Raw genomic sequence first — 19,673 nt, 5'->3', positions numbered from 1 at the left:
AGGCTAGGGGTCTAATCAGAGCTACAGCTGCCAGCCTACACAACAGCCATAGCAATGCCAGATCCTTAGCCCACTGAGCAAGGCCAGGGATCAAACCTGCAACCTCATGGTTCCTAGTCGGATTCATTTCTGCTGTGCCATGATGGGAACTCCTCATTTCTAATTTTATTGATTTGAGTCTTCTCTCTTTTTTTTTTTTCCTTGATAAGTCTGGCTAAAGTTTCATCAATTTTATAGATCTTCTCAAAGAACCAGCTTTTTGTTTCATTGATCTTTTCCATGGTTTTCTTCATTTCGATTTCATTGATTTCTGCTCTGATCTTTATGGTTTCTTTCCTTCTACTAACTTTAGGTCTTGTCCGTTCTTCCCTCTCAAGCTGCTTTAGATATAAAGTTAGGTGTTTATTTGAGCTTTTTCTTGGTTCCTGAGGTGGGCTTGTAGTGCTATAAACTTTCCTCTTAGAACAGCTTTTGCTGTATCCCATAGGTTTTGGAGTGTTGTATCTTTGTTGTCATTTGCTTCTAGATATTTTTAAATTTCCTCTTTGATTTCTTCAGTGATCCATTAGTTGTTTAGTAGCATGTTGTTTAGTCTCCACATGTTTGTGTTTTTTGCAGTTTTTTTTTTTCCTGTTGTTGATTTTCAATCATGTAGCATTGTGGTTGGAAAAGGTGCTTGATATGATTTCAGTTTCTTAAAGTTACTGAGGCTTGATTTGTAGCCCAGAATGTGATCAATCCCAGAGAATGTTCTGTGTGCACTTGAGAAGAATGTTTATTCTGCTGCTTTTGGATGGAATATGCTGTAAGTATCTGGTTAAGTCCATCTGGTCTAATGCTTCATTTAGGGCCTGTGTTTCCTTGCTGATTTTCTGTCTGGATCATCTGTCCATTGCTGTAAGTGGGGTGTTAAAGTCCCCCATTATTATTATGTTACTGTCACTTTCTCCTTTTAAGGTTGTTAGCTGTTGCCTTATATGTTGAGCTGCTCCTACGTTGGATGCATATATATTTGCAATTGTTATGTCTTCTTCTTGGATTGATCCTTTGACCATTATGTAGTGTCCTTCTTTGTCTCTTATAATATTCTTTATTTTAAGATCTATTTAGTCTAACATGAGTATTGCTACTCCAGCTTTCTTTTGATTCCCATTTGCATGGAATATTTTCTTCCATCCCCTCACTTTCAATTCATATGTGTCCCTAGAGTGAAGTGGGTCTCTTGAAGACAGCATATATATAAGTCTTGTTTTTGTATCCATTCAGCCAGACTATGTCTTCTGGTTTGGGCATTTAGTCTATTTACCTTTAAGGTGCTTATTAATATGTATGTTCTTATTGCCATTTTTAAATTGTTTTGGATTTGTTTTTGTTGCTCTTTTTTCTTCCCTTCTTCTCTTGTTCTTTCCTCTTGTGGTTTGATGACTATCTTTAGTGTTTTACTTGAGTTGATTTTTCTTATTTGCTTGTGTATCAATTGTAGATTTTTGGTTTGCAGTTATTCTGAAGTTTTGCTATAAGAGTCTGTATTCGAGATTGTTTTAAGTTGTTGGTCTCTCAATTGCAAGTGCATCTCCAGTTTCCTGCATTTGTACCCTCCTCTTCTCGTGATTTCTGATTTGGTAGCATATTTGTGCATGGATGATTTCCTACTTTTACTTTCCTTGCCTTTACTGGTAGCCTTGTCTTTTGTAGTATTTTTGTTTCCAGTTGTGACCTTTTATTTTCTGCTTAGAGAAGCACCTTTAGTATCTGTTATAAAGCTGGTTTAGTGTTGCTGAATCCTCTTAGCTTTTGCTTGACTATAGAGCTTTTGATTTCTTCTTCAAATCTGAATGAAAGCCTTGCTGGGTAGAGTAATCGTCACTGGAGATTTTTTCCTTTCATCACTTTAAGTATATTGTGCCACTCCCTTCAAGCCGATAGAGTTTCTTTTCTTTTCTTTCTTTTTTTTTTTAGGGCCACACTTGCAGCATATGGAGGTTCTCAGGCTAGGGGTCGAATCAGAGCTACAGCTGCTGGCCTGTACCAGAGCCACAGCAGCTCAGGATCTGAGCAGTGTTTGTGACCTACACCACAGCTCATAGCAATGCCAGATCCTTAACCCACTGAGTGAGGCCAGGGACTGAACCTGCCACCTCTTGTTTCCTAGTCAGATTTGTTTCCATGGCACCACAATGGGAACTCCATGGCCTGCAGAGTTTCTGCTGAAAAATCTGCTGATAACCTTATCGGGGTTCCCTTTTATGTTATTTGTTGCTTTCAATATTTTCTCTTTGTCTTTAATTTTGGTCTGTTTGATTAATATGTCTTGAGGTGTTCCTCCTTGGGTTTACTTTATTTTTTTTTTTTTTGTCTTTTTTTGCCATTTCTTTGGCCACTCCCACGGCATATGGAGGTTCCCAGGCTAGGGGTCAAATCAGACATGTAGCCGCCAGCCTATGCCAGCTACAGCTGCTGGCCTACGCCAGCGCCACAGCAACACAGGATCCGAGCTGTGTCTGCAACCTACACCACAGCTCATGGCAATGCCAGATCCTTAACCCACTGTGCAAGGCCAGGGATCGAACCTGCAACCTCATGGTTCCTAGTTGGATTCATTAACCACTGAGCCATGACAGGAACTCCCATCCTTGGGTTTATTTTATATGGTACTCATTGTGCTTCCTGGATTTCAGTGAGTGGTTCCTTTCCCATATTAGGAAAGTTTTCAGCTATTATCTCTTTGAATATTTTTTCTGTCCCTTTCTCTCTTCTCCTTCTTGCACCCCTATAATACAGATGTTGGTGCATTTAATGTTGTCCCAGAGTTCTCTGAGATTTTCTTCATTTGTTTTCAATCTTTTTTCTCTTTTCTGTTCCATATCCGTGATTTCTACTAATCTGTCCTCCACCTCGCTTATTTGTTCTTCTGCCTCCTGCATTCTGTTGTTGACTTCTTCTAATGAATTTTTTATTTCAGTTATTGTATTTTGCATCTCTTCTTGTTTAAGTTTTATATCTTGTATCTCTTCGCACAGTGTTTCCTGTAAGTTATCCATCTCTGCCTCCAATGTCCTTTCCCCACAATGAGCCACAGTCTGCCCGTTTTCCCAGGAGATCCTCTAAGAACTGCCATCAGGTCCAACCCAGATTCCTATAGAGTGTCTGCTTTGCCCTGGGACCCAGTGCATGTGAAAGTCTGTGTGCACCTTTTAAGAATGGGGTCTCTGTTTCCCTCAGTCCTGTGGAGCTCCTGCACACAGGCCCCCAGTGGGCTTCAATGCCAGATGCTCCAGGGGCTCTTTCTTCCAGTGCCAGATCCCCAGGTGTGAGGACCTGATGTGCAGCTCAGAACTCTCACTCCTGTAGGTGAGGCTCTGTGATACAGTTACTTTCCAGTCTGTGAGCTGCTCACTGGTGGGTATGGGGTTGCTTATATCACATAATGACTCCTCCTACCATCTTGATGTGGCCTCCTCTTTGTCTTCTGTAGTAGGATATCTTTTTTGAAAGTTTCCATTCCATTTGGTTGAAGGTTGTTCAGCATTTGCTTGCAATTTTGTTGTTTTTATGAGAGAAGGTGAGCTTGAGCTCCAGTCTTTCTATTCCTTGACATCTTAATCCCATCTCCCTCCTTTTCATTTCTGATTTTAGTGACTTGGGACCTCTATCTTTTTTTCTGGATGATTCTGGCTAAAAGTTTATCAATTTTTTAAACCATTTCAAGAAACCAGCTTTTTGTGTAATGTGAATTTTTCAATCAGTAGTATTTTGGGAATATATCCATGTTCATACCTCTTAACTGCTGATCAGTATTCTTTTTTTTTTTTTTTTAATGGCCACACCTATAGCACATAGATGTTCCAAAGCTAGGGGTCAAATCACAGCTACAGCTGCCAGCCACAGCAATGTGGGATCTGAGCTATATTTGCGACCTACACTGCAGCTCACAGCAATTCTGGATCCTTAACCCACTGAGCAAGGCCAGGGATGGAACCTGTATCCCATGTACTTGATACTCATGAACTCACTAAATCCTCCCAGCAATCTAGTGAGTTTTTAAATTATGGAGTACCTGTCTTATTATTCACCAAGTTCTATGGATACAAAATGGTGAGACAAATGCCAGATCCTTAACCCACTGAGCAAGGCCAGGGATCAAAATCACATCCCCACAGATACAAGTTACTTGTTACCACTAAGCCACAGTAGGAACTCCAGCACCATGATTTCTTGATTCTTTTTGTATGTGATGATGGCTGAGAAAAGGTGGTCTGGAGAAATGATTTACTGGACTGGGAGACATAAGAACTGGAATTCTTCCTCTTCTTCTTCTTTTTTTTTTTTTTTTTTTTTTTTTTTTGATGGCTGCACTTGCAGCACATGGAAGTTCCTGTGCCTGGAATTGAATCTGAGCCACAGATGTGACCTACCCCCACTGCTGTGGCAACTGCAGGATCCTTTAAACTCACTGCTGCTGGCTGAGGATTGAACCTGCTCCTCTGTAGTGACCCAAGCTGCTGCAGGCTTAACCTGCAGCACCACAGCAGGAACTCCCTAGAACTGGATTCTTTTTACAAATCTCCCACATATAAGCAGTGGCCATTCAGTCAAGTGGTCTCTTGGTGCCAGTTTTATGTACCTATAAATTGCTTCTCTAGGAGTAATGTTTTAGGTGGTTGATTCCTAGAGAGTATTGTTAATTAGATGGAATATAAACACTAGCATTGCTAACCTATAGGAAATGAATATTTTCCTTGTCAGGGTTCAGAGAAGATGTGCATTGAAATCGTCTCCCTGGCCTTCTACCCAGAGGCTGAAGTGATGTGTGATGAGAATGTAAAACAGGTGTACGTGGAATACAAGTTCTATGATCTACCCTTGTCGGAGACGGAGACTCCAGTATCCCTGAGGAAACCCAGGGCGGGAGAAGAGATCCACTTCCACTTTAGCAAGGGTGAGGTGTCCCTGTGTCATCCAGGAGGGGAGGCTGCCAGTCATTTAGTCTGAGGGGTTCAAACTGCTATAGACTTCTGTTGGGGTGGATCCTACTGTTTTATTTATCAAAGTAATATATGCATATGTTTTTAAACTATCAAATAGGCCTTAAAAGATTTTTTATTAAAATTAAGCACTCCTGGAGTCCCTGTCCTGGCTCAGCGGAAATGAATCTAGCATTTAGGAGAACACAGGTTCGATCCCTGGCCTCAATCAGTGGGTTAAGAATCCAGCGTTACTGTGAACTGTGGTGTGGGTCACAGACACAGCTCGGATCTGATGTTTCAAAGGCCGTGGCATAGGCTAGAGCCTACAGCTCTGATTCAACCCCTAGCCTGGGAACCTTCCTATGCCAAGATGCAGCCCTAAAAGACCAAAAAAAAAAAAAAAAATTAAGCACTCATGTAATTCCCATTGTGGCTCAGAGGTAATGAAAACGAACCCAACTAGCATCCATAAGGACTTGGGTTCGATCCCTGCCCTTGCTCAGTGGGTTCAGGATCCAGTGTTGCCGTGAGGTATGGTGTAGGTCGCAGACACAGCTTGGATCCTGTGTTGCTGTGGCTCTGGCGTAGGCTGGCAGCTATAACACTGATTCGACCCCTAGCATGGGAACCTCCATATGCTGTAGGTGCAACCCTAAAAAGACAATAATTTAAAAAAAATGCAGTCCTCTGCTCTATTCATTCCCCACAAATCACTCTCCCACCCTTCTTGTCCCCCCTCAGCCCACCATGACATTTTTCACTTTTATGCTATTTCTTCTGTTACTTAACCCTATGTTTCTGAGAAATGTTTCTATTGCAGTTTCCTGATTCACTAATTTTAGATGTTATCTGCTGACTTCTTCCTGTCCTGACACATAAAATTATCTCTCTTACATTCACACTCGTGTCCCTTTTCTCCCATATAGTTGGGTCGTCATTTTATTTTTAATGTTGTTTCTATCAAGAGTTCCTGTCGTGGCGCAGTGGTTAACGAATCCGACTAGGAACCATGAGGTTGCCGGTTTGATCCCTGCCCTTGCTCAGTGGGTTAAGGATCCAGCGTTGCCGTGAGCTGTGGTGCAGGTTGCAGATGCGGCTCAGATCCCGCGTTGCTGTGGCTCTGGCGTAGGCTGGTGGCTACAGCTCCGATTAGACCCCTAGCCTGGGAACCTCCATATGCCTCGAGAGCGGCCCAAGAAATGCCAAAAAGACAAATATATATATATATATATTTATAGTTTCTATCATTATGAATAGTTCTTGCAGAGAATTATCCTTGTGGAGCCAAGTTGTACACCATGATTATAATTTCTTTCTTGTTTATTTGTCTCAATTTTCTTTTTGCTTTATTTTCATTTTACCTGGTGTAATTTTTTTTTTTTTTTTTTTTTGTCTTTTGTCTTTTTAGGGCCGCACCTGTAGCACATGGAGGTTCCCAGGCTAGGAGTCCAATTGTAGCTGTAGCTGCCGGCCTACGCCAGAGCCACAGCAATGCCAGATCCGAGCTCCATCTGTGACCTACACCACAGCTCATGGCAATGCTGGATCCTTAACCCACTGAGCGAGGCCAGGGATTGAACCTGCAACTTCGTGATTCCTAGTCGGATTCATTTCTGCTGCACCATGATGGGAACTCCAGTTGTAAATCTTTCTATATCCTCCAGCAACCTTTTACATTTTCAAATAATCAAACCTGTGAGGTAATTGATGCATTTTTTTTCCTGATGACCTTTCTTTATCCTCTTGTTCCTTTCCAGCCCACCGTTCAGCTACTATCCCACTGATTCTATTTGGAGAGTTTATTAATTCTCTTTTATACTGGATTTCCTTTCTCCTGGGTCCTGTCTTACTCTGTTTTATTTATTTTATTTTAACAGATCCTATTTTCCAGTAGCTTTTAAAGAAAGCATACTTGGAAGTAAATATTTTGAGATAGTCATGCATGAAATCTCTTTATTCTACCCATCTATTCAATTGATAATTAGACCAAGTATAGAAATCTATGTTAAAAACATTTTTTTCATTCAGAATTTTTTTTTTTTGGTCTTTTTTCTATTTCTTTGGGCCACTCCCACGGCATATGGAGGTTCCCAGGCAAGGGGTCGAATCAGAGCTGTAGCTGCTGGCCTACACCAGAGCCACAGCAACGCGGGATCCGAGCCGCGTCTGTGACCTACACCACAGCTCACGGCAACACTGGATCCTGAACGCACTGAGCAAGGGCAGGGACTGAACCCGCAACCTCATGGTTCCTAGTCGGATTCGTTAACCACTGCGCCACGACGGGAACTCCTCATTCAGAATTTTAAAGCAGTTTAGTCATCTAGATCCAGGCCTGGGTTCTAACCCCTTATATGAAAACTGCCCCCTACCTCCCCAGAAGACTTTAATATTTTCTCTTTATTTTTAGTGTTCTTAAATTTCAGAATAATCTGCATAATTTCTTTAATTGTTCTGGCCATTCGGTGGGCTCTTTCAATCTGGAAGCTCATGGCTTTTAGTTCCCGGAAATTTTATTGCATTTCTTTGATAATTTTGTCCTCTACACTTTCTCATTTCCTTAGTAGAATTTTAGATCTTCCAAATTGATCCTCTAATTTTTATCATTTTCCTCCTTTAATTCCACCTCTGTTTTTTTTCTATTTTTGGGGGGGAGGGGAGAAGATTTCCTTAATTTTATCTTACAGTCATTGACTGGATATTTATTTTAAATTCATAAACGCTGTTTCTTGTTCTCGTTTCTCCACCCTCCACCCCCACCTTTTTAAAAAGGTTTATCCTGTCCTTACATCATACTAGATAGTTTATTTCTCACTTGTGTAAAATGAGTTCAGAGGTGGGCAGTCCAGGGCCAAGGTATGTGATACCTCAGGGATCCAAACTCCTATCTTGCCTTCCCATCCCCCTCAGTGCCCAGCTTCCATCCTTTCAGATTTACCCGACATCCTTAATAGCAGCTGCAGAAAGAAAGCCTACCTCCCAGCTGAACCTGTTAAGCAGATTTCACACAGCACAGTGGCCCGAGCTCAATCATGTGTCCAGACCTAGCTAAAACGGAGGCTGGAAAACATAGGCTCATGTGAGGCTGCAGCATTCCCATATAAAAATAAGGAGGAAGTGGGGCATGGATGTTGAATCACACACCTTGAATTTAACCTGCCTCAAACCCCAGATCTTTAGGTGGCCCTGGGAAAAAAAAAAAAAATCAATCTCCTAGAATTCTTCCAGCTGGGGAGTGGTGGGAGCACATTTATCTTGACATTTGGCAGGACAGCTTTCAACACAGATTGTAAGGCTTCCTTTAGACCCGTGGTTGAAGCATTTTCTTAAAGGGCCACATAATATTTTAGGCTTTGTGGGCCAAACAGTCTCTGTCACAACTATTCAGCTCAATTGTTGTAGCTGGAAAACGCCCTAGACAACATGTGAATAGATGATGGCTGTGTTCAATAAATCTTTATTTATGAAAACAGTGAGCCAGTTCTTGGGCCCCAGTTTGCCAAACTTTGCCTTCTGTCACTGTTTTACACACACTGTGTTATGAATGTTTTAGTGCCCAAATAGCAACAGTATATGATGCTTTGCTTTCTTCTCCCTCTTATACTCAATGCAGTGATAGACCTGGATCCACTGGAGCAGAAAGACCGAAGGCAGTTCCTGTTCGCCATGCTGACTGCGCAAGATCCTGAGCAAAGACGGTAAGCATCTGCCTCCCACGTTGAAAGACAGGAGCCATCTCACAGGAATTCAGGAGTTTGGGTTTGGTTTTGTGCTGATGTGGACTATTTTAATAACTTTTTTCATATTAGTATATGCCTAATGAACTTCCCATCTCCTGGAGTCTAATTTATGTTTGTGACTGACTGCCTGATAAATTGTATAATCTCATAGGTTTAATTCATTTCTCACCCATGCCAGTCCCTGATAAACACATCTTTTTTGAGGCAGCAATTTACTTGAATACTGTCAGTGCCTCATATGGAATGGGCAAAAGGCCTTGACACTCTAAGAAAATTTGATTCATTTCTTGTAAACATAGTACCGTTGCTAGCCTACCAAATATTGTCTTTACAATAGCAATTATATATTTTTACTTAAAAATTATTTCTCTACAGGAATACTTAGATATAACTGATGTACATTTTGGGTCTACCGTAAGCTTTAGGAAAGCCACTTGTCCTTATTCCTATAATCTGAGCTACCCTCTTTTCAGAGGTTGCGGATGAAAAGCATTGGATATACAGAGACTTAAAAAAAATTTCTCATTGTTTAGCTGAATTTAGAAAATCAAATTTAAGTGGCATCTGGTTTTCATGTTTGTTTTTGGCAAAATCTGGCAACTTTTTCCTTTGTGTGTGTGTATGGGTAAGAAGTAGTATGGAACTGATGTTCTCATCCATTACTTTTTTTTTCTTTTTTTGGGTCTTTTTTTTAGGGCCACACCCACGGCATGTGGAAGTTCCAAGGCTAGGGGTCCAATCAGAGCTGTAGCCACCAGCCTAAGCCTCAGCCACAGCAACACAGGATCTGAGCTGCATCTGCAACCTATATACCACAGCTCACGGCAACACTGGATCCTTAACCCACTGAGTGAGGCCAGGGATCAAACCTGCAACCTCATGGTTCCTAGTCAGATTCGTTTCTGCTGCTCCATGACCGGAACTCCTCTAATCCATTACTTTTCTAAAAGCTCAATATATTCATTTAATTTGTATTCATTTTGTCTCCAGTTAATCATAACAAGGACTTAAAAAGGAACCAGCTGAAATAAACAATGATTCTGTCTTCAATATCACTGTAGACTTAAACAGATATAAGCTTACTGGTAACTTTTGGAAAATGGAAAGTTATTTGGTTGTTTCTCTTCTGCATTAATGTTTAATTTAACTTTTTCTTCTTTTTATTTTTCTCTCAGCATTCCTACAACTCTCCCTTCCTTTATTTCCTTACAGTGGTAATTTTTTCCCTTTCTTTTTGTAATCTTCTACTCTATTTTATTTCATTTATATTTTGCTTTTATAGGGCCACACCCATGGCATATGGAGGTTCCCAGGTTAGGGGTCAAATCAGAGCCGTAGCTGCCAGCCTATGCCACAGCCACAACAATGCAGGATCTGAGCTGAGTCTGTGACCTACACCACAGCTCACTGCAATGCCGGATCCTTAACCCACTGAGTGAGGCCAGGGATCGAACCTCATCCTCATGGATGCTAGTCAGGTTCATTAACCACTGAGCCCCGAGACAGGAACGACCTACTCAGTTTTAGATTCCATCGACTTTGATTTTCTTTTTGCCGGGATGAGGTGGTGCACAGAACATAGCTTTTGTAGTCACGCAGACCTGGTTTTGAATTCTGCCACTTCCACTTTGTTAGCTCTGTGATCTTTGAGATATGACTTAACCTGATGGCTCCTCTGAGGATAAAATGATGTAGTTGACCTAAATCATTTGGTATTGTGCCCAGCACGTGATTCTGGTTACTGTCCCTTCCTTGGCAAAACAGGAGTAGAGGAGTCAGCATTATCCCTCTTGCACTGTTGAGGTTCTCAGTGATGATACAGAAACATGAAAACATAATCACAAAGGAATATTGCTTCATGGCTATGAATATATCATTTTCAGGATTTCTTCTTTTCAGCTTAATTACATTCAGCTGTGATTTTTTTTTTCTTTTCCTTTTCTGTTTTTTTTTTTTTTTTTTTTTTTTTTGGCCACCCCATGGCATTTGGTATTCCTGGGCCAGGGATCAGATCTGAGCTGCAGCTGCTACCTACGCCATAGATGCAGCAACACTGGATCCTTAGCTCACTGTGCATATATTTTCTGAGATCAAACCTGCTTTCCTGTGCTCCTGAGCTGCTGCTGATCTCTTTGTACCGCAGCCAGAACTCCTTAGCCATGATTTTAAAATGTTTGAATTTTTAGTTCTATTTGTGCCCCCTTAGCACTCACTACTGGCCGCCAGTATTTGTTTTTAAAAAAATTAATAGGAATCTGAATGTCCAGAACAGCAAATCTAGAGATTACTGGACACCAGGAACTGTGGGAGAGAAGAGTGGAGAGTGACGGCTTAATGGGTGAAGGATTTCTTCCTGTGGTGATGACCATGGTCTGGAATTAGATAGTGGTGATGGTTGCACAACATTGTGATTATACTAACCAATAATTGCACACTTTTGTGTGTGTGTGTTTTTCTGCCATTTCTTGGGCCATTCCCGTGGCACATGGAGGTTCCCAGGCTAGGGGTTGAATCAGAGCTGTAGCTGCTGGTCTACACCAGAGCCACAGCAACGCGGGATCCGAGCCATGTCTGCGACCCACAACACAGCTCACGGCAACACCGGATCCCTAACCACTGAGCAAGGCTAGGGATCAAACCCACAATCTCATGGTCCTAGTCGGACTTATCAACCACTGAGCCATGACGGGAACTCCAAACCAACAATTGTACACTTTACAATGGTTAAAATAGTAGATTTATGTTACGTAAATTCTACCTCAAAAAATTTAATTATTAGGAGTTCCCTTTGTGGCTCAGCAGGCTAAGTACCTGACTAGTATCCATGAGAATGTGCTTTGGATTCCTGGCCTTGTTCAGTGGATTAAGGATCTGGCATTGCTGCAAGCTGTGGCTCAGATCTTGTGTTGCTGTGGCTGTGGTGTAGGCTGGCAGGTGCAGCTCGGATTTGACCCCTAGCCTGGGAACTTCCATATGCCATGGGTGCAGCCCTAAAAAGACCAATAATAATAATAGTAGTAGTAGTAACAATAATAATAATAATTGGTAATGAACCTGACTAGTATCCATGAGGACACAGGTTTGATCCCTGGCCTTACTCAGTGGGTTAAGTATCTGGTGTTGCTGTGAGCTGTGTTGTAGGTCACAGATGTGGCTCAGATCCTGCATTCTGCGGCTGTGACCTAAGCTGCCAGCTGCAGCTCCGATTCGATCCCTAGCCTGGGAACCTCCATATACCTCGGGTGCGGCCCTAAAAAGACAAAAGACATAGTAATAACAATAAGTATCAGTTTCTGGAATTCAGTATCATTCTTTGCTAGTCCAAGTGACAGTAATAATACAGTCGTTCCCACGGGTCTTACATCCATGGATTCAACTAACAGTGGATCAAAAATATTTGAAAAACACTTCTAAGAAGTTCCAAAAAGCAAAATTTAAACTTGTGATATGCACGGGAAGTCCATAATTTGTGATATTCTGGAAACTATTTACATAACACTTACCTTGTATTTACAACTATTTACATGGCATTTATTCTATATTAGGTGTTATAAGTAATCTAAAATATACTATGTATGCAAATGCTACACCATTTTATTTACTTCTTTTTCTTTTCCTTTTTTGGGGGGTTGTGGAGGGGCACACGTGTGGCATATGGTTTAGGGGTTGAATTGGAGCTGCAGCTGCCAGCCTGCTACAGCCACAGCAATGCCAGATCTGAGCCTTGTCTGTGGCCTACCTTGCAGCTTGCAGCAACACTGGATCCTTAACCCACTGAGCAAGGCCAGGGATCGAACCCACATCCTCATGGATACTACTACTCTGGTTCTTAACCCGCTGAGCCACAACAGGAACTTCCACAAATACTTCACCATTTTATGTAAGGGACTTGAGCATCCACAGATTTTGGTATCTGAAGGGGGTCCCATAATTGCTCTTAACTGTTCGCTGCTTGGAAGGAACTGTGCTTTGTTCTTTACAGTATCATCTTCCAAGACTTACAACTCCAAGGAATATACTTTTTATATTCATTTTGCAATTCTGTGTGCCTTCTATTTCCTTTGCTGGGCTCAGGCTTGGTATAAAACTTTCATTTAGAAATTTAAAGCCTCTTCTTCCTATTTCCATAATCTCGGTTTTTATGCAGTACCTCCACCGCCCATTTCAAATCTTGGGGCAGAAGTGTAAGCTATCTTACAAGGAATTCTATCCCAGCAGTTCTGAGACAACTTAATCAACTGCTTTATCTCGAGTCTTAGTTCCCTCAAGGCCTGTACTTTATACCCATTTCTCACTCTTTTGCTGTTCCGGTCATATAAAATGGAGGAAAGGGAAAAGCGATTCAGGGAAGACAGTGTATAATTTATGATTCCTTTTTTCCTTTTTTTTTTTTAAGCCTAAGGGTGTCAGAAGTACTGAGTTAAATGGATTTTTTTTCTTCTTTAGTTTAAAGTTTACAGTGGTAAGTGATCCTATGGATGAGGAAAAGTCAGAATGTCAAGAAGTAGGCTACGCCTATCTGGAACTGTGGCAGATCGTGGAATCAGGAAGAGACATTCTAGAGCAAGAGCTAGACAGTGAGTAACATGTTTTTTGGTTTTTTATTTATTTAATTTATTTTTTGGCTGCACCCATAGTATATGGAATTTCCTGAGGCAGGGATCAAATGTGAGCTGCAGTTGTAGCCTACACCACAGCAACAATGGGTTCTTAACCCACTGTGCCACAGTGGGAACTACAGTAAGCAGCAATTTTTGTGCTTCTCAGTTCCTTATTTCCAAGGAAAGCAACCTAATAATGATTTTTTTTTTTTTTTTTTTGCTTTTTAGGGCCGCACCTGAGGCATGTGGAGATTCTCAGGCTTAGGGGTCGAGTAGGAGCTACAGCTGCAGGTTGCAGCCACAGCCTCAGCCACACAGGATCCCAGCCACTTCTGTGACCTACACCACAGCTCACAGCCACACAGATCCTTAACCCACTGAGCAAGCACAACCTCATTGTTACTAGTCAGATTTATTTCTGCTGCACCACAGCGGGAACTCCTAGACATCAGGATTTCTGACCTCTATAAGCATAGAAGGTTTGAAAAGGCAGCTAATACCTTTCTCTCTCTCTCTCTTTTTTTTTTTTTTTTTTGGGGGGGGGAGGGCTGCACCTGTGGCACATAGAGGTTCCCAGACTAGGGGTCGAATTGGAGCTGTAGCTGCCAGCCTATGCCAGAGCCACAGCAATGCCAGATCTGAGCCGTGTCTGTGACCTACACCACAGCTCATGGCAACACCAGATCCTTAACCCACTGAGCAAGGCCAGGGATCAAACCCGAAACCTCATGTTTCTTAGTCGGATTCGTTTCTGCTGCGCCACAACAGGAAATCCCCCTTCTCTTTTAATACATTACATTATCAGGCACCCATGATACCACCTCTCCTCTTCCCTCACATCTCACAGAATCCACTACCAAATCTTACCCATTCCATTTCAGATGTGTCATGGACACATGTCCACTATTGTAGTAGTTTTTTTCCCCTAAACTGGTCAGACCCCTGTCACTGGTTTCTCCCACCCCATTTCCATCTACTACAGTTTAGTATTTCTATACAATAAATTTGATCACCACATTCTTCTTAAATCTGTCTATAAGACTGTTTTGCTCTAAAACCAACATTTAAAAATATTTGCATTTGAATGACTTTAGGTGTCTCTGTTCAGTCCTTGTGCATCTGTCCCTTACACACCTGGGACTTCACACACTTACCTGGACTGCTAGGCTGTAGTAGGCACTTGACATTACCCACTGGACTGATAATTCTTAACCTTTCAGTCATAACCCATTAGTGGATGGTGAAATTAGTAAATCACAACCAGAATTTGAACAAAAACACAAACTAAAACTCTAGAAAATGAGTACATTGCATGTAAGGTAAATACTTTGTGAAATGTTTGTGTTTATTGTCATGATAGAAAATTGTTTTTACTGACTATAATAAAATTTTTTTGAGGAATACTCTTCAGACAAGGCTTTACCAAGTTCAAACTTTAGCTGGTAAACAAGATTATTATATTCTTCCACATCTTTCCAGCTGTGATTCTGGGCAAGTTAATTAACCTCTCAGTGCCTGTTTCCTCAACACTAAAATAAGAATTATCAGCAGTTCCTACCTCATAGGGTTGCCTTAAGGATTAAGGGAATGCTTAAGTGAAGAATTAAATAAATAAAATGTTTAGGACAGTGCTTAGCATATGGCATGTGCCATCTCAGCTCTTTTCCAAATCTCCCAGTTTCTACTCCTATCCCCATTTTTGATCTCTGTGTCCTTCCCACTAATAGGAAAATCTTCTTAAGCCTTTGCTAATGACCTCAAAATCCCTAAAACCAATGAATGCTCAATTTTTGATTTTTTTTAATCATTAAAAAGAAAATTTTAATTACATTATGTTCCCCTTTTACTCAGGCTTTAAACATATTGGTCTGATAAACTTTTTTTTTTTCTTTTTCAGCCATACTTATAGCACATGGAAGTTCCTGGGATCAGGGATCAAATCTGAGCTGCATCTGTAACCTATGCCACAGATGTGGCAAAGCCAGATCCTTAACCCACTGTACCACAGTGGAAACTCCCTATGTTGGTCTGACTACTATTATTATTTTTTGCTTTTTAGGGCCAAACCTACAGCATATGAAGGTCCCAGGCTAGGGGTCCAATTGGAGATACAGCTACCGGCCTACACCACAGCCACAGCAACTCAGGCTCTGAGACACGTCTGCGACTTACACCACAGCTCACGGCAGGCAACCCCACTGTGCTTAACCCACCGAGTAAGGACAGAGAGCAAATCTGCGTCCTCATAGATACTAGTCAGTTTCATTTGCACTCTGATTTTTAAAAACATAAAACTCTGCTTTCTAGTCTTTACAGCTACCTTTTCTTATCACTTCAAAACTCAGGCATTTTGTTGTTGTTGTTGTTGTTTTATGGCCGTACCCATGGCATATGGAGATTTCCAGGCTAGGGGTCAAATCGGAGCTGTAGCTGCTGGCCTACACCATAGCCACAGCAATGCCAAATCCCAGCTGTTTTTGTGACACCACAGTTCACAGCAATGCTGGTCCCTATCCCACTGTGCAAGGCCAGGGATTGAGCCTGCGTCCTCGTGGATACTAGTCAGATTTGCTTCTGCTGAGCCACAACAGGAACTCCCCAAATCATCATTTCTAATACTTTTAGTTAAAACCACATTCCTCACAAGACAAACGGCCCAGGGAATTCCTGTCGTGGCACAGTGGTTAACGAAGCTGACTAGGAAACATGAGGTTGGGGTTTGATCCCTGCCCTTGCTCAGTGGGTCAAGGATCAGGCATTGCCATGAGCTGTGATGTAGATCGCAGACGTGGTTCGGATCCCGAGTTGCTGTGGCTCTGGCGTAGGCCGGCGGCTACAGCTGACTGGACCCCTAGCCTGGGAACCTCCATATGCCGTGGGAAGTGGCCCTAGAAAAGGCAAACAAAACAAAACAAAACAAAAAACCTTTTATGATCTGGCCCCCCCTTATCAATATGGCTTCATTTCTTGCAGTTTCCCAAACATGTCCTCCTATCTCAGCACTTGCTCTACATGCTTAAAGTATCTTTTTTTTTTTTTTTTTCTTTTCTAGGCCTGCATCTGCAGCATATGGAAGTTCCCAGGGTAGGAGTCTAATCAGAGCTGTAGCCACCAGCCTACACTACAGCAACGCGGGATCTGAGCTGCATCTTCGACCTACGCCACAGCTTATGCCAACGCCGGATCCTTGACCCACTGAGCGAGGTCAGGGATCAAACCCACAACCTCATGGTTTCTAGTTGGATTCATTAACCACTGAGCCACAACGGGAACTCCCTAGGGTATCTTTTACTTTTTGAAGACTGAGAGACTGTGTGTCCAGAAAGCCTTTTTCCAATTCCTCTGTTCTGGGTTAGGGGCCACTGCAATGTGTTCCCAAAGCACCTTGTTTTCAGCACCTTCCCTACTATGCAGTAGTGACTATTATGTTTTGTCTTCACCCAGATTAAGTCCCACTAAAAACTGAGGCAGTGACTTTATTTAGTATCCCCAGTACCTAACATGGAAAAAACCAAGTATTTTAAGTGTTTTGCAATTGAATGACACTATTGTCTGATGCATTTCCTTTTCCTTTTCCAACAGTTGTTAGACCTGAAGATCAGGCTACCCCAATAGGAAGGCTGAAGGTGTCCCTTCAAGCTGCTGCCGCCCTCCATGCCATTTACAAGGAGATGACTGAAGATTTGTTTTCGTGATAGATAGAACAAGTACTATTCCATTCTAAACCCTGAGGGAACCATAGTAAAAAGTCTCTTATAAAAGTAACTTGCTATACCATGAATTTGGTTTACCGTGATGTCTCAACCAATGATGAAAGCTTAGAGTGATGAAGGTTTCTTTTTGTGATATTAGCTGGATAAAGGGAGTTATTCTCTAATGCCTTAGTGTGTTTACCAGGCGAGAAGCAGTCTTGCTTTCAGGAATTGCCAAAGAACTGTCACAGAAGGTGAATTTACAAAAACAAACAACAACAAAAAAAACCACGGTTTATTTATCTTTTAGTTCTTCCAAAATTGAAAATATCAAGTCCTACTGCTAAGGAGAAAAAAACAAACAAACAAACAAAATCCGAGACCCCTCCCCCCCTCTTCTCTTAAAGTCACAGAACACAGAAGGAACTGCAGTGGGACAGTTGGGTGCAGAGAACCAGGAGGGAGAGGATGGCAAGATAAACTCCCCAAATACTTAAAAAGCTGTTGAACAGAAACTGTGATAAATACAGGACAATGCAAGACAAGTAAAAATAAGGAGCAGCAGTAACGAGAGGCTGTGTTGTAGATGTGGCCTCCCTTCCTCTTCTCTTATCAGGGTATTCTAGGCCCAAGGCATGACTTGCCCCTTCCAGGTCTAAATGTTGACTCCTTTGAGCCTCCTTCTAGATTTCACTAGAAGCAGTATATGAGACACAACCATTCTTCCTCATATATCAGAAAAGAAACAGTGGTAACTTTGTTTCTACCATGTACCATCTGTGAATTTGTAAGGAAGATGAAACGGAGCTAGGGAGTATCACTGCTTCTTATGTCTTCCAAGGCAGCAGGAATACCTTAGAATCTGTGTGAGGCAAAAAAAGCAGAAAAACTCAGCTGGAGGCCTCACTAGCTCAAGTTACATGGTTTATCACATCATTAGCAAATTCCAAGAACCTTTTCTTGAGTACTGCAAAGATGGAATTTAAAGAGATGTGAGGAAGGCCATGGCAGTAGGGTAGGATGGAGGGTTGAGTCTGCTGGTCAAGAACCATGGTACAGGTAGCTAGGGGGGGTCACCTGGTACCAATGTCTTGGAAATAGAGCCTTGAGACATCAAAGAATAAGATGTCAGAAGCCAACGATGTCTTGGCAGAAGGTAACAGGAGAGAGAGGAATGAAACGGTATTTATTAACAGTGGAAGCCTCTGCCCTTCTTGGAGAACACCTCCTCCCTTGCCATCTGGATGGGGCCATTGGCACGTGTCCTGGTGGGCCTGGAATTCCCCGAGTAGATTGGTCCACACAAATGGCCCCCTAAACCCAGAAACACAAATGGCAAAACTTCAAAAGAAAAAAAGGAAAAATACAGTTTCTATGTCATGTAAAATTTTCAGGGATTGGCTTGAGAAAGAATGGAGCTGAGTGCCAAAGTTCAGAAGTTACTTCCTCTTTTTCTTGGGAGGCGCAGAGCTGTGTCTGGAACCTCGGTTTGAGCCTCGGCCTGAACTGTGCACAGATGCCTTCCTCTTCCGGCTCATACTTCGACTCTGTTCTTCTTCCTCCTCATAGCGACTTTCACGATCGGCTAAACAGAAGGGCCAGGCATTAGCTAGCTACAAGTTAGCTTTAGGTACCGAACACCACTGGATAGCATGAAATGATACAGCAAATGTACTTTGGGGTTAGAGTTAAGCTTCAATCTTTACTCAGTCACTTACTAGTTCTGTGATTGTGGGCAAGCCTTGATTTGTTTCTATTTTTTTTGTTTATAAAATGGAAAATTATCTTAGGATTAAAAAGGGTAATCTATGCAAAGTACCTACCACAATGCTTAGGATACAGTACAGTAGTATCTCCTTTTCATCTTAAACTTATATTTGGCATTTGGTTTTAGCGTAGTTAAAACTAGCACTACCACTAACCCCACCCCCGCCCAAAAAAACCGTCAAAAAACCAACCAACCAAAAAAACGAAAAAAACCCCAAGAACAAGAAAACAAAACTACTACTACAAAAACTTTCCTAACCTGGAAGAGGCCCAGAAAGTTAGACTCTTAGAGGACTTAGATTTGGAACCCAAATAGCCTAATTTTGGAGCCTTCTAAAACTACCATGGCTAAGGGCCCACTGGGGGTTGAACAGATGAAAAAAGCATCCAGATAAGTGGAGCTGTGCCACCTGGAGCAAGGGACACACTCCAGACCTCATTTTGTCCTTTGAGCAATCAAGTTGGAGCTGAGCTCCACATCAGTTATTAAGTTATTCTTATTAGGCAAATATCTCAAAATATTGAAATTTGTACCTCAAGAAAATAAAACGGCAAAACGATAACAAAAATTTACCTTTTCTGGCTTCTTCCTCTAGTTCATCCCAGTCCTTTCCACTCTCTTCTTCACTTCCCAATGATTCCTTGGAATAATCTGGAATAACATTGATTAAGCATTAGTTATTAGGAATGGAATGATAAGATTCTTCTCTTCTAAAGCCTATGGAAATGATAATAGATGAAGTCATGAATACTCTTCCCCAGGAAGACTAACCTGATTCTTCGGCTTCTGATGAATAATCTTCATCACTGTCCTCTTCCTCTTCTTCATAGTCATCCTCTGAAGGATTAAAAGTCTCATCTTCAATTTCAGATTCAGAATCCCCTTCCTCAGCATCACTTCCCTGG

General features: G+C 41.8%; 2 protein-coding genes across 3 annotated transcripts in view; one reads left to right on the top strand and one right to left on the bottom strand.

The window, feature by feature from the left end:
• The window catches only part of RPGRIP1 (retinitis pigmentosa GTPase regulator interacting protein 1), a 90,010-nt gene extending 72,195 nt beyond the window's left edge, over nt 1-17,815 (top strand). Inside the window, 4 exon segments of the mRNA XM_021100058.1 lie at nt 4,747-4,939; nt 8,581-8,665; nt 13,154-13,284; nt 16,891-17,815. Coding sequence (XP_020955717.1) covers nt 4,747-4,939; nt 8,581-8,665; nt 13,154-13,284; nt 16,891-17,003 — 522 coding nt within the window. The 3' untranslated portion in view covers nt 17,004-17,815.
• Nucleotides 17,260-19,673, bottom strand: part of SUPT16H (SPT16 homolog, facilitates chromatin remodeling subunit) — a 33,552-nt gene continuing 31,138 nt past the window's right edge. For both annotated transcript variants that reach the window (XM_001929180.6, XM_021099303.1), the window contains 3 exons: nt 19,540-19,669; nt 19,342-19,419; nt 17,260-18,585 (listed from right to left, as the gene is read on the bottom strand). In XM_001929180.6, the coding sequence (XP_001929215.3) occupies nt 18,440-18,585; nt 19,342-19,419; nt 19,540-19,669 (354 nt within the window). In that variant the 3' untranslated portion in view covers nt 17,260-18,439. The remainder of the gene's footprint in view (nt 18,586-19,341; nt 19,420-19,539; nt 19,670-19,673) is intronic.

This window comes from Sus scrofa, chromosome 7 (assembly GCF_000003025.6).
Source record: "Sus scrofa isolate TJ Tabasco breed Duroc chromosome 7, Sscrofa11.1, whole genome shotgun sequence".
Taxonomy (NCBI): Eukaryota; Metazoa; Chordata; class Mammalia; order Artiodactyla; family Suidae; genus Sus; species Sus scrofa.
The sequence above is the reverse complement of the archived record's forward strand: the minus strand, read 5'-3'. Positions and strand labels throughout refer to the sequence as shown.